Genomic DNA, 13,721 nt, shown 5'->3' on the forward strand with positions numbered 1-13,721 from the left:
TGAGGAAAAAGCTCTTAAATCTTGGAAGAGAATAGCTGGAGAAATAAATGGTCCCAGATTGTAGAGGAACTTGAATAGGGAGTGACTGAAGAATTCTGAGCACGAGTCATAGTGAAATATGGTCTTCAGGGGAAAAGATTAGAACCAGAGACAAACCATCAATAAAAGTAGTGCTATAATCCAAGTAACTGGGAATGAAGGCTATATTAGAGTGGTAACAGGACAATTCACAAGATAAAGTTAAGAAAATTTTCAAAAATTGAATCATAAAGATTTGGTAACTAATTGCATGAGAGAAGAGCCAAAAACATCAGTTTCAAAAAAGTGTGTGTGTGTGTGTGTGTGTGTGTGTAAAAGTGACATCACAGACAGAAACATATTTTGTTTTAAAAAACAGGTTTCTAGAGGAGAGATCAACTTAACAGTGAAGATATTAAGCTCAAGGTAGAGATGCCCTCTAGGCAGGGGGAAATGTGAATGGGGAATTCAGCAAGGGGTCAGGCCTGGAGGCCTAAATTTTAGTCATCTCCAGAGAGTTCATAATTAAAGTTGTACATGTGAAAAAGATACATATTTTTAGTCATAGATATATGTATATGTATGTATGTATGTATGTATGCATGCATGCAAACATCACAATGTAAAGGCTTGAGGACAAAACCTTGTGGAATATTAAGCCTTAAGGTGTTATGAAAAGGTTGAGGAACCAGTGAAAAGCAGAGAATTAAGGGGTAGGAGGAAACTTGGGGAAATGTGCTACACTGGAAGCCAAGGGAAGAGACTGAAGAATGTAGTGCTCTACAGTATCAAAGACTGAGGAGAAGTCCAGGAGGATAAGGACCCAAAAAGGACCACTAAATCTGTAATTATGTAACTGGTGACCTTTGAAGAGAACAGTTTTGGTAGAATGGTAAAAGTGAAAGGCAGATTTCACGTGGAGTTACAAGAAACAGTGGGCAGTGAGGAAATGAAGACAATTTTCAAAAACTATAGCCGTGAAGGGCAGGAGTGAACTTGAATAATCACTGGATTATGCCAAAAGGAAGACTTTTTTAAAAAAGGATTGGGGAGACATGAATGTGTTTATAGATAGAAAGGAATCAGATGGAAGGGAGAAACTGAAGAGGAGAAAAAGAGAAGCTGGATGCTGGAGTAGGGATAAGGAGAGATGGGATTCAATGCATAGATGGAAGGAATGGCTTCAACAGGGAGTAAGGAATATGTGTTCTCTGAAATAGGAAGCCAGAGTAAAGAATGAGTGATAATGTTGAGAAATGTGGAAGAGGGGAGTTGAGAATATACTCATCAGGTGGTCTCTGTTTTAAGGATGAGGGGTGGGGGCAGAAATAAAGTTAGGAGTTTAATAGGGAAAAAGGTTTATTTCCCATATGCAGACTATGATTGATTTTCCTGCTTCAGGATCATAGATTATATGGGGGTGGGGCTTCAGAGGTCATCTAGTCTAACCCTTCACTTTACAAATAAGAAACTGAAACCCAAACAGGTCAAGTATTTATCAAAGGACACAGGTAGAACATTCTGTTCTGACTCCAAATTCACTGTGCTTGCCATTATATCAAGAGACCTTCTTGGTCCCTACCCTGCTCATAATGGCATGGTTGTGTGTGCTGATGATGTATGGGAAAGGGGGGGTTGGGGGAACAGACAAGGGATGTTTCTGATCTGGGAAGGTTAAAGGTCTTACACAGTAACTTTTTGTTTTTGTAAGTTCAATTTATTGCCCAACCATTTTAGGAGAAATGGAAATGCAAAAAGAACAATGGATTGCTTTCGCTGCTCTCTAGAGGCTGGCATAGGCACTCTTTAAATGGAAACTATACTAAGGGTTAGCCAACTGCTTCTGAAGAGGAGACTGTACAAGGTCCAGTTACCTTGAGTTTTCATAGCTCTTCTGTCTACTATTTACAAGTCCGGATGAAGCCCTGGGCTCTGAAAGAAAAAGAGCTTTTGGTTAGACAGAAAAAAAAAAGATGAAAATTAAATTCCCAACTTCTCTTAAGAGCTATTTTGGGGTTCTGTGCATTCTCCCCCACCCCAAATAAGTATTAGGTAAATTCTGTGAATTGAGATAAATGATAAAGAAAAAAAATTCAGAATGCAAAGCATTCAGGTCCTTAGTTAAAAAAAATTCTCTCTGAACCTGTTACACAAATTAATGGACTAATGTACTTTAGATCTGTAGTATATTCTATAACCTCTTCAAACTTAATAAACTAAGTTTGGGAAGAACAGAAATAAAAGTATAAGGAATAAAAAAAAAGTCAAATTCCAAGGACTCACAAAGATTAAGATAAAAATATTATTTAATACTTTCTCTTATTGAAAGTAGTACAGAAGGAACAAACACAGACTCAACAGTACCTCCTCTTACTTGATCAGGAACTGGAGAAAATTCTTGAATAGTAATTGGCAAATCTGATTCTTCTGAACTGATATTCTGAAGAGATGAAGGGCTGCTTCCAAAAATATAATATTGAAATGAACAGTGAGACTCAAAGTGAAGATGAAATCAGCATAATGCAAATGCACAGAAAATGTCCTTTTTCAAATAACCCTCATCTTCTGTGTCCAGGGTCACATCTAGAAAGTCATAGGGAATGTTGTAACTTTGATTTGGGCTGCCTGATCCCAGGATGACCTAGAAACCACAGGGCTTAGAGTTAAATTCTAATAGCACTGGCTTTCTTTTTCGGACCTAGTGCTCATAATACCTTTATTTCCCAGTGTCTAGCACACAGTAAATAATAAATTAATGTTTGTTGAATTTAATGTGTATTAAATAATGACAAATTCTAACTCCCACTTCACTGACAGTTGAAATGATTTTTAGTTAATTCTTGATTACTTCCCACAGTAACTGATCAGTGAAGTAGATAATGCATAAATAATTTAGATTTGTTTCTGAAATGTACTGCTTCTTCTATAACAGATTGAACTTTCTAATTATGTATTGTTTAGGCTAATCTGCTTTTCACTGCCTCCATCAGTGAACCAAATAACAAGGAGGAAACTCAACCTCATTCCAGATACCAAGAGGAAAGCTAGCTGCTAAAACCTTCTTGTAGACAAAACTTCAAAGCAGATATCTAATTTGCCTTTAATTTAATACTGGCTAGAATATTTTTTTAAAGTTAAAGATTAAATGGTATTGGAAGTATGGCATCTATATTCATACTGTGCTAAGTGGGAGAAGAAAAAATCCCTTCCTGTAGTGAAGAAACATTTCAAGATCTGGTTGACTCTTCTCCCAGCATACAGCTGAAGGGGGGGTGGGAGGGGGAAATATGTGCAAATGATACCTGGGCATCTGTCGTGGAGGTCCCACCACCTCTGGAGTCAGAAGCACTGCATCCAGAGTCTGTGATGTTGTCAGGATATCATTGATGAGGTGCCCTTGCTGCTGGTTTTCCCCTCTAGCAAGCCTTTCATAAGCCTCAGCTGGTTCTTGCTCAGCCTTGACCACCTGCTCTAGCTCTGTGAGCCGCTCCAAACCCGGCTGTGAGAGAGCAGAACTATACATGGATTCCCCGAGAGGGCGGCTTGTATCAAAGCACTCGGGCAAGATGATGATGTAATCCTCAGAAGAAGCAGAAGAGCCTTGACTTCGGACTTCATCTTTAAGTTCCTCCTCTTCCTCCTCCTCCTCTTCCTCCACTACCTGGACAGTGTCTCTTTTTTCATCATTCATCAGTCTCTCCTCAGGAAGAATGGAATTCACTAAGGGATGAAAGCAACTGACTTTTAGCTGCTCTGGAAGCACATCACCTTGCTAGCTGAAGCATGAGGCCTAGGCTGAAAACAGGAATCAAACCAAGAGCAGGCTGCCTGCTGGCAGAATCAGGGGAGAGAGGACTAGAGAGAACATCACCACGGCTAAAGAAAATAAGACATACATACTTTCAAGAAACACAATGAATGGAGCTTAAAATTATAAGAGAACAGCCATCCCCTAAGAGAAGGGGGGCCATCACTATCACTGCTCTGAGATGAGAGTTCAAAACAAAAATCTGCCTGCTGGTTTACTGTAACTATTAAAAAGGTTGAAAAAATATTCTGGATGGTGAAAATCCTGGGTGACCCAGACAAGTTAAATTTCATTATAATACATGCATACATATAAAATTCTTTAAGGAAGTTGGACATTTAGAGTACTTTTGGAAATAGATGAGCCGCTGGCTTGGGCTCTGTCTTATAAAGTTTTAGTCATAATGGGATTTGACTAAAAAAAATTCTCCTTGCTTATGGCTACTGCCATAATTCCCTGTATTACTCTTCAGGGGATTCTCCAAACCCCAACATCAACTCTGAAGAGATCCTTAGACTCACATGAGGTTTTCTCCTTGCTGAAGCCATCTAATTGGGCTGGCTGCCTTTCCTCAGTGAGCTGAGGCTGTGACTCTCCTTCTGAAGAAGGGGAGAACTGAGTTCTGAGAGTTTCTTCATTCCTGACACCATAACTGAAGTTGTCAGACAGCATATGCAGAGAGTCTAATGAATAAAACAGGAGTCCAATCAGAATAAAAACCTTTACCTTTACTATCAACACTTTAAACATTGTACTGCCAGTGAAGCACTAGGCAGAGGTGAGCAGAAGCTGCTGACATACTCACTCTGCAGGGACTTGAGTCTTCGAGGTGGGTTATGGTCAGGAGCAGCATCCAAGGTAAGGGATCGGATTACAGTTTCACAGACAAACTGGGTCCCACTCAGGTCTTCTTCCCCTTCTTCTGCAGGAACAGTGTTTTCAGCTTTATTCTTTGATGCCACTGTAGTATCTGAAAAAGAGCAAATTCTTGTCATTGCTTTGTACTTAACCACCCAGGAGTCTTGGTATAAGTTAGACTTATCACTTGGGGTACTAGGCCTAATTTGGTACAGAAAAATCATTCAAGGACTGAGACAAGTTTAACAGGGTAGCAGAAGATAAATATATACAATTAAAAATTATCTTACCGGGAAGCACTTTAAACCCTGTCCCTTCACTCTCCTCTTCAATCTGCCCCAAACCTGGCTTCTCTATCAAAGGACTATCATGTGGTAGAGGAGACATGCAGGGGGTCATATCTGGTAACAGAGACAGGAAAATGATCAACCAAGAAAAAGGAATCACCTTGCAAACACAGTCATTATTAAGCCATCTCTCAAGTGCAAGGAACACAGGGCATAAGTTTCACAAGCCCCTGTGATAGACCCTCTGGTAGGAAATACTAGCAGCAGACAAGCACCTAATCAGATGTTAATGGCAAAGGTGGCCAACTATAAATCCTAATGTAAAGGAAGAAGTAGGTATAAGCTTCAGCTAAAAGACTCTTATAAAAAATCAGAAAGATTTCCATTCAATGCAGAGAAGGCTCCCAGAGGTATAAAACATCTTCTGATAGATAAGGGTTGAAGTGGAGTCCCATCTCTCAGAACCACACATTTGGGGCATGAGGCTGGATTCTAAAAAATGAACCATTTTCCAACATGTAACTCCTATTAAAATATCAAGTTTCATAAAGCCTCTGTAGCAATACCTGTACCTGGCAGCTACTTATGAAAAAAGTAAAAAGCTGAATTTAGTGGCATTCTTACCTACAGGGGTGTTATGGGGAACTCGCTCGAGCTCTTGAACAATGTTTATGTCCAATAACTCGAATGACAGCAGATCCTGGAAAAGAACATGGGGAATATTAATGGGGCTATCACACCATGCTGGTGCCAAGCCTCTGCTTAATAACCCACACAGAACCCTGACATCATATCACCCAATACTCTTTTCCCCTCTACCTTGTAGCCCTCCATCCTCCAGCTGAAGGAGACAAGTTGAATTGAAATTAAGCTCTTAACTGTTTTAAAAGGAAGAAGGAAATGCAATGAAAGGGGAAGAGGGTTGGCAATGTGACAAGAACAACTAAAGGTTATCTACAGGTTATATGGGGTAGGGGAAAACTGTCCCAAATTTAAGAGAAACTGCTTCATTTTGTCACATTTTCACAAGGGGAAGGTATCAGCTTTAGATTATATAGAAATTCTCAAAAGAGTCTATTTTCTATGGGTGATCCTTTCTTTCAATAGGACTCCCTGCTCCCTACCCCTCAAAGGGCTGACTCTTTTACCTGTGCAGTGAGGAGGTCAACAGATGGGATGTAGAGTTCCCTCTCACTAGGAACACTTTTGATCTTCAGAGGGATGCAAGGTTCTGTTCCCTCCGTAGACTCAGTCACTTCATCAATCTGAATTTTCTCTTTAGTAAGTGAGAAAGCTTCCTATGGAGTCAAACAAGATAAAACTCAGATTCTCACTAGAAATTTGTAAACAGGCTAAAAACGCTTGCCATCATACTCCCCCATATTCAGAAAACAAAAACGAAAGTTAATAAAGTAGGGTAATTGCCTGGTAAGAATTCCTTCACCAGAAATGTAAATGATAAATGAGAGGAAGTCAACCAAAAGCAGTGTTCTCAGAGCTACATAAACACACAGGTCAGTACAGGCTGGGGTTCCTCTCAATGTTTCAGAATTAAAGTATTTTCACTAATGGTTCCAACTAGACAGAGATGCAAAGAAATTTGATGGCCACTCAATGGGGTTCCTAGGCTAACAGGAACCAAGCCAGCTGGAAATATGTGACTGTCGTGTTGTGTGGAAGTTGGTTCTTCGTGCCTAGGAAAATGCATTTTAGTCACCTTACAATATAATCCCTTTATTCTGAGTAACTCAATGGCTCAACAAATATTTGCCAAGTATTTATCATATATATGAAGTTTAGATAAGACATGATGCCCAAATGCATGAAATTTGTTGCCTAGAAAGGGGATAAAACAAAACACCTAACTAAAATACAGTATCACATGAGAACTACATTAGAATCTTCATGAGTTCTCATGGTATAACAGTGACTGTCAGTCCTGTGTTGGGAATGCCCTGACAGAAAACAGTTATCTCAGTTAGCTCATGATTCTGAAGAGGATTCTCTGTCTGCCCATCTCCAGTTGGGGCTGCCCTCAACTGGCCATACACAGTAATTTCATAATGTTAAATGCACCTCATTTCATACAGTTATGTAGAATCCAGTGATTAGGATAGGTTTGGGGGGTAGGTCATGAAATGAAACTGCCTCTTAGTGATGAGAATGGCCTGAGTCTGCCTCCTTTTTCATTAAAAACAGACAAAACTGATGGACAGTATAGTGTGTTCCCAAGATTGTTTGTGGCAAAACTTCATAAAATGATGTAATTTCAGATTCAGCTTTAAAAATTATCTTGTATGTTCTCACAATATGAAAATCTGTTTTGCATGATCATACATATATAACCTAGATCAAATTGCTTGCCCTTCAGGGAGGGAGGGAGGAGACAATTTGGATTTCATCATTTTGAAAAACGTGATTACATGTGATTGGGAAAAAATGTATTATTTTTAAAAAACTCACCATAAGTTAGTATTTCTGCTCTGAATACATGATATTGCAATGAAATTCTTACTTTATTAAAGGTATTTGAGAGTTATTGTGTAAAATTTAAATTCCTTTCCTTTTTTTAAAACCCCTTCCCTTCTGTCTTCTGTCTCCAAGGCAGAAAAGTAGTAAGGGCTAAGCAATTGGAGTTAAGTGATTTGCCCAGGATTACACAGCTGGAATGCTCTTCCTTTTACTCCAGCTACTTTCTAGCTCCAGCAACAGCTAGTTTCTGAGAATTACTGACCTATGTTTGTATTGTTGATAGACTTAGGAGATAGATAAAATTATTTTAACAAAAGAAATGTAGAGCAATTACAATGGATCAGCAAGATGAGTTAGTTTTCTGAAAAGGGAAAAAAAGAAAGTAAAACAAAGTGCTCCAAGTATAAGGGGTTCATTATCAATGGGGGAATAGAAGGTGTATCAGAGAAGGCTTCTAGGAAGAGGTGGCATATGAGATAGGATTAAGAATGGATAGGAATTCAGTATGTAAAAGGAAGAGAAAGGGCATTTTAGAAATAAAGAACAATGCGAACAAAAGCATGGGGTCTGGAAAGTACAGGGAATATTTGGGGATAGTTTATCTAGAGATAGTATTTGTCTGGGCAAATTCCCTTGTTTAGGATTTAAAGCCCATCACAATTTGACTCCAGACTGCCTTTTCAGACTTCTTCCAAGTTACTTCTTTTGCCAAATAACATTCCATGTTCTGTGCTTCAGTGCTGCAGCAAAAGCTACCTAGCCCCCACACCTGAATAGGCTCCTTTCCAAACTTCTATTTCTAAGGATTCTCAGCTACTAACCCACCCCAAACTAATTTATGTGGCTATAAGCTAGGTGGCCCAATGGATAAAGCACTGAGTTTGGAGTCAGGAAGACTCCTCTTCTTGAGTTCAAAATTAGGCCTCAGATACTTCCTAGCTGTGTGACTCTGGGCAGTTTCCTCATCTGTAAAACCAAGCTAGACCAAGAAATGGCAAATCATACCAGTATCTCTGCCAACAAAATCCCAAATAGGGTTACTGATTGAGTAACAAAATCTACTTATATTTATATATGTAGTTTCCCTCATTGATATCTTTGTGGCCCCAACACTAAGAATTGGACTGGCACATAGTAAGTAGGGGCTTAATGATTGTTTTTAGGTAATTGATCAGATCTATACATTAGGAAAATTATTCAGGAACTTTAATGAAGGATAAAGAAAGAGTGAACTCAGAAAGACCTATATTTAGCAATTCAGGTAGCGAGATAGTAAAGAAGGCTTGTATACTATGTGGATGGCAGAAGGAAGAGAGGAGATGAAAAATGCTTGAAAGAGTATGAAAAAAAAGATAAGACATGATAACCTGTGAATTGTATATGAGAGATAAGAAAGGGGCAAGAGAACAGCAAAGTTTCTAACATAGAACTCTGGGTGAGTGGTAGTACCATGGACATAAACAGTTTCAGAAAAATTAATAAGCTCAGTTTGGGAAATCTTGGGTTTAGGCTGCCAAAGGAAGAGCAGGGGAAGTTGACATCTAAGGAGACAGAAATATAGGTCTGGAGATAGTAGGAAGACAAAGCTGAAGCCATCAGGGGAGGAGAAACAGAAATTACAAGGAGGGAGTCTTAGAAGAAGGTATAAGGACAGGACACACATTCATGGGAAAATCTACAGAAGAGAGCACTCAGAGGGAAAAGGTACAAGTCTAGAGTTTGACAAATACTTGCCTCTTGCTGACAGGAGAGATCGTCAACTTTGTTTGTGCTGAAAGAGACTTTTTCACCATCTTCAAGATGTTCTCGAGTAGGGAAAGGGTCCACAATGATGCTGCACCAGACCCTGGGCCCAAACTGCTCACCCTTGTGAGAAAGGCGCCAGTGTGAAGTGTAGGTTCCCTCCAAGGCTGGGGCTATGAACTCAACAGACACAATTCCCACATGGCCAGCCTTTAAATAGGGCACCAAAACATCCTTCCTTTCAGTAGAAGCCAAAGTTAGGTTTCCCCACATGAATTTCAGCTGAAAAAAGAAAATGGTGAAACAAAGAAAAATAATCATTTGAGACCTCTGCCACTCTAAACTCCTATTCAATGTTCATATCTGTAAGGGAAATACCTTCGTTTCTGCACTCCACTTGACATTTCCTGTATTTTTCATCCTCCAGTGTTTGATAAACTTGGTTCCTGGTTGAAGATGGGTCCCATCTGGCACATTCTCATCCACAAATGCTGCACTCAGAGTTGGCACAACTGGGGCACAAGGTTGCATAGGGAGCCTACACACAGATAAGGATATCTATACTTGCTAATATGTTGGCTTATGAATACCCAGCACCATGAATATATATATCCTTGGCTTGGGGGATTTAATGAGAGCCCCTCTCAGCTATTTGTTTTATTTCATTCAAAAAATAAACAAGCAAAAGGGTACATTTTACATTTTTAACATTTGAGACAGAAAGCTAATGTTAAGATGAATAAAAGTATAACTGTAAATAAAACCACTACAAGAGTCAGGTACTTACATTTTTTTTTAAACCCATTACCTTCCATCTTAGAATCTATACTAAGAATCAATTCCTAGACAAAAGAATGGTATGGGCTAGGCAACTGGGGATAAGTGAACTTGCCTAGGGTCACTCAGCTAGAAAGTGTCTGAAGACAGATTTGAAGCCAGAACTTTAGCTGCCCCAGGAAATTATACTTTCTCTGCTGCACTCTTCTTTCATTACCACTAGTTAAGAGGAATGGCAGTCTCATGTATATCAGATCCCTAATAATTTTGAGCTTTCCAGGAAAAAAGGCTTTTATGATTTCAGCAATCAACACAATGATTTTTTTAAAAAATCCACCATTAAGCTCTATATTCAGAAAACTGAGTATTTAAAGGGTTTGGGTACGAGCAGCTTCAAATAAGCCAACTTCCCAATCCCCTCCCCAACACTAGATCCAAACTTGACCTCTGACCTTAAAAGCTATCTATTTTGGAGAGCTAGAGAACAACCTTCAAGGACCTCAGCTTACATTAGCGTACTGGAGTGAAGGAGGCTCTCTGGTCTCCCGAGGGGAGATTTGGGGCTCTGCAGTCCATGGATAGAATTCCACAGATGAATCTTCCTATGAAGCTTAAGCTGCTTTTTAAGCTCCTTAACCTCTGCTTTTCTTTGCTTCTTCTCAGCTCGCAACCTTTGTTTTTCTGCCTTAAGAAAGTTCTTGTCCATCTGCTTCTGGAGTCTGTAAAAAGAGATAAAGAAAGCTTTATCGATAATCTTTTGGATACTGAGAAACAATCCTTGTCTCTACTACTGAGAGCCCCATATCTGTTTCCCAAGTTAATCTTCCCAGCAAATGATATTCCAGTTCCTAAAAAAAGGCTACCAACCAGGCCTAGAGATGGGAGGTCCTAGGTTCAAATCTGGCCTCAGACAGTTCCTAGCTGTGTGATCCTGGACAAGTCACTTCACCCCCATTGCCTAGCCCTTACCACTCTTCTGCCTTGGAACCAATACACAGTATTGATTCCAAGATGGAAGGTAAGGGTTTAAAAAAAAAAAGCTACCAAGTGTCTAAGGAAGGGGAAATAAATGATTTTGAGCAACTTTTAAAATTACTATTCGCCACTGTAAAATAAGCAACCCTTGATTCATGTTTATATGGCTACTTTGCAATACCAACCAAGTTATGTCTTATCTTTTCAGCTTTATACAGCAAAGCCAAGCTAACATACCAAGTTGTCTAACAACTCATCCATGGTCTTACCTGACTTGCTCCAGAGCAGCTGGTAGACGAGGAGGGGAGAGTTTCGTCTGAGTGTATGTTTCAGAGGAACCCATGATTGGTCTCCGTAGCTTCAAGAGGATGTGGTTAGGGTCATGGGCATATGACCCTGCTTCACATAATTCACATATATTATAAGATGGACATAGGCTGTAGAAAGAAGAATATGCCACAGATATATTAACAAAGACAAAGTGCCATAGCAGGAATAGCCACAGGATAGCAATTTCTATGTTAACTGAACCATTAATTTGTTGTGACTTGCATAAGACATTTAATGTCTCTTACCTCCATTTCCCCAGGGCTAACTGTCTACTCATGTGTATTTCTCATAGGTTGTGGAAAGGATGAATGACAAAATGAAAGAAAAAACATCGAACAATTTGGAGATTATCCAAGGTCATGTTATTATTATTATTACTTTTTAAGACAGAGAGTAGAAACTTTGACTAGCCCTACTGATGTCTAGAGTGAAAGTATGTCTAGGATCTGGCCTCAGACACTTCCTTTCTATGGCCCTAGGCAAGTCACTTCACCTTCATTGCCTAGCCCCTACCATTCTTCTGCTTTAGAACCAATACACAGTATTGATTCTAAGACATAAGGTAAGGCTTAAAAAAAAAAAAGTTTATCTAGCCAAAATAATCTATGCAATCTGGCAAAAGGCAAAGTGGCCAAGTAGAAAGAGTCCTTGGCTAAGAGTCATAAGATCAGATCTCTACATTAGCTCAGTCACCAGTCCCTAATATGATACAGATTTGATGGGTTTTTCTACTATCTATGTAACACATGAACAAAAAAAAAAAGCATAGCCAAGATTTTCTGCACCAGGATTTCAGTATTCAAAATGTATTTCCTCTTCTCCCCCACAAATACAAAAGGCCAAGAAGGTCAATATTTTATTTTATTGCAGGTCCCACAAACATAGCAATTGAAGAGTTATGTAAAATTTTATCTCCCTTAACATCTAGTAAAATGTTTTACATAGTTAAATGTTATATATATATATATATATGCGCTATGTTTTTGCCCTAAGATAAATAACAGCAATTCTCTGCCCTTGATGCTCACCTACACTGGTAACGAATGCCAATAATTCTTCTTTGGCAATTGCTGCAAGTCATAAGCCAGTCACATTGGTTTCCTGGCAATGACAGTGCTTCTTCTGAAACAGGAATGGAGGAGCAGGATTCCAATGATGGACTCTGGAGTACCAGCTTCTCGCTTAATTTCTGATCAAGCTTCTCAACTGTTTCTTTAACCACTTGCTCTCTAAACTGAAACCAAAACAGAAGAAAACAAAATCTTGGTACATAAAATGGGGAAAGTTTGAATGATATCAATTTAATCTGAAATTTCTGGCTAACTGAACCAAAAACATAGCCGAGAGGAATTCCTATTATAGTTAATTTGGTTCAAGGAAAGTAGTAAGAAACAACTTTAAAGATCAAATCCTTGAATATTCTTTTTGTGCTCAGAAATTATTTTCTTTACCAGTTAAAAGATCTCTCTACCACCTTCTCCACCTCCCCTCCACCCCATCTTTCTCTCTCCATTTCCTATGTAACTCTTATATGAAAACTGTCACAGCAATAATACTCACCATCTCCAAGTACCTAGTGAACCAGTCTGGGGGCTTATCTTGAGGTTTGTCAGCTTCACAGGGAGTGAGTGGAAGCTGTGGTAAGAAAACATTCCAAAATCTCAGGGTTTGTTTTTTTTTTTTGGTGTGTGAATGTGTGTTTTAAATCAGTTAAGTCAAAATAAGATAGGTAAGAAATAAGAAGACAGATCCCCAAGACCCAATAAAGATTCAAGGAATGTGAATACATCAAACCTTGAACAAATCACAGACAGTGAAGCAGAAAGGAGGGGAAAATTCCCAGGAAGTCATATCCATTTCCATCATACCTGTGCTGTGGATTCCTCTTGTGTTTTCATCTCTGATCCCAGGGCTCTCACCAATGAAGAATAATGTGTAAGTGGCTTCTTCCCAGTCCGGACAGCAGGTCGTTTTTCAGTGCCAGGAAGTTCCTTGTGACCAGGTTGTGGGGTTTCATCTACAACATTGTGTCTGTCATAGACATTCATCTGCAGTTGGTTCCCCTGTTTAACTGCAATCTGAGAAAACACATTTTGAAATGGAAAATATGTTGAGTGATATACTGCTTTCCAAAATGGCACTAAAAAACCCCAAAACCTCAAAAGTGTAATGATTGACAAAGAAAAATGTCTGTTGGTTTAAAAGAAATTAAATACATACAAAATTACTTTTGCATATTTCCTTTCCCAAAGATGTCAACCAGTGAAAGTTTGCTATTAAAACTGAATATAAAGGCAGGAATTTTGTGAACTTTTTAGAAAATCCAATATAGTTCTTTATTGGTATTGTGTTTTCATTGGTTGGAATTTCCATTAAAATATCACAGTAAGACTACCCTAAATCTCCATTTGTATTAAAAAGAAATGTCATCATAGGGACGAAAGGGAATTCAG

The 13,721-nt window shown here is 39.0% G+C and overlaps 1 protein-coding gene across 18 annotated transcripts in view; it reads right to left on the reverse strand.

Annotated features, from left to right (window-relative positions):
- NBR1 (NBR1 autophagy cargo receptor) overlaps positions 1–13,721 on the reverse strand; it is a 31,179-nt gene that overhangs the window by 3,370 nt on the left and 14,088 nt on the right. For 9 of the 18 annotated variants that reach the window (XM_007482142.3, XM_056816668.1, XM_056816664.1 and 6 more), the window contains 15 exons: positions 13,137–13,346; positions 12,829–12,903; positions 12,297–12,502; positions 11,208–11,375; positions 10,473–10,682; positions 9,565–9,724; positions 9,178–9,468; positions 6,120–6,269; positions 5,596–5,671; positions 4,975–5,085; positions 4,632–4,796; positions 4,348–4,509; positions 3,321–3,738; positions 2,383–2,477; positions 1,893–1,950 (listed from right to left, as the gene is read on the reverse strand). In XM_007482142.3, coding sequence (XP_007482204.1) covers positions 1,893–1,950; positions 2,383–2,477; positions 3,321–3,738; positions 4,348–4,509; positions 4,632–4,796; positions 4,975–5,085; positions 5,596–5,671; positions 6,120–6,269; positions 9,178–9,468; positions 9,565–9,724; positions 10,473–10,682; positions 11,208–11,375; positions 12,297–12,502; positions 12,829–12,903; positions 13,137–13,346 — 2,555 coding nt within the window. Of the gene's footprint in view, positions 1–1,713; positions 1,951–2,382; positions 2,478–3,320; positions 3,739–4,347; positions 4,510–4,631; positions 4,797–4,974; positions 5,086–5,595; positions 5,672–6,119; positions 6,270–9,173; positions 9,469–9,564; positions 9,725–10,472; positions 10,683–11,207; positions 11,376–12,296; positions 12,503–12,828; positions 12,904–13,136; positions 13,347–13,721 lie in introns of those variants that run through there. The other 9 variants (XM_056816671.1, XM_007482140.3, XM_056816666.1 and 6 more) reach the window with 3 other exon arrangements.

Source organism: Monodelphis domestica, chromosome 2, assembly GCF_027887165.1.
Source record: "Monodelphis domestica isolate mMonDom1 chromosome 2, mMonDom1.pri, whole genome shotgun sequence".
Lineage (NCBI taxonomy): Eukaryota > Metazoa > Chordata > Mammalia > Didelphimorphia > Didelphidae > Monodelphis > Monodelphis domestica.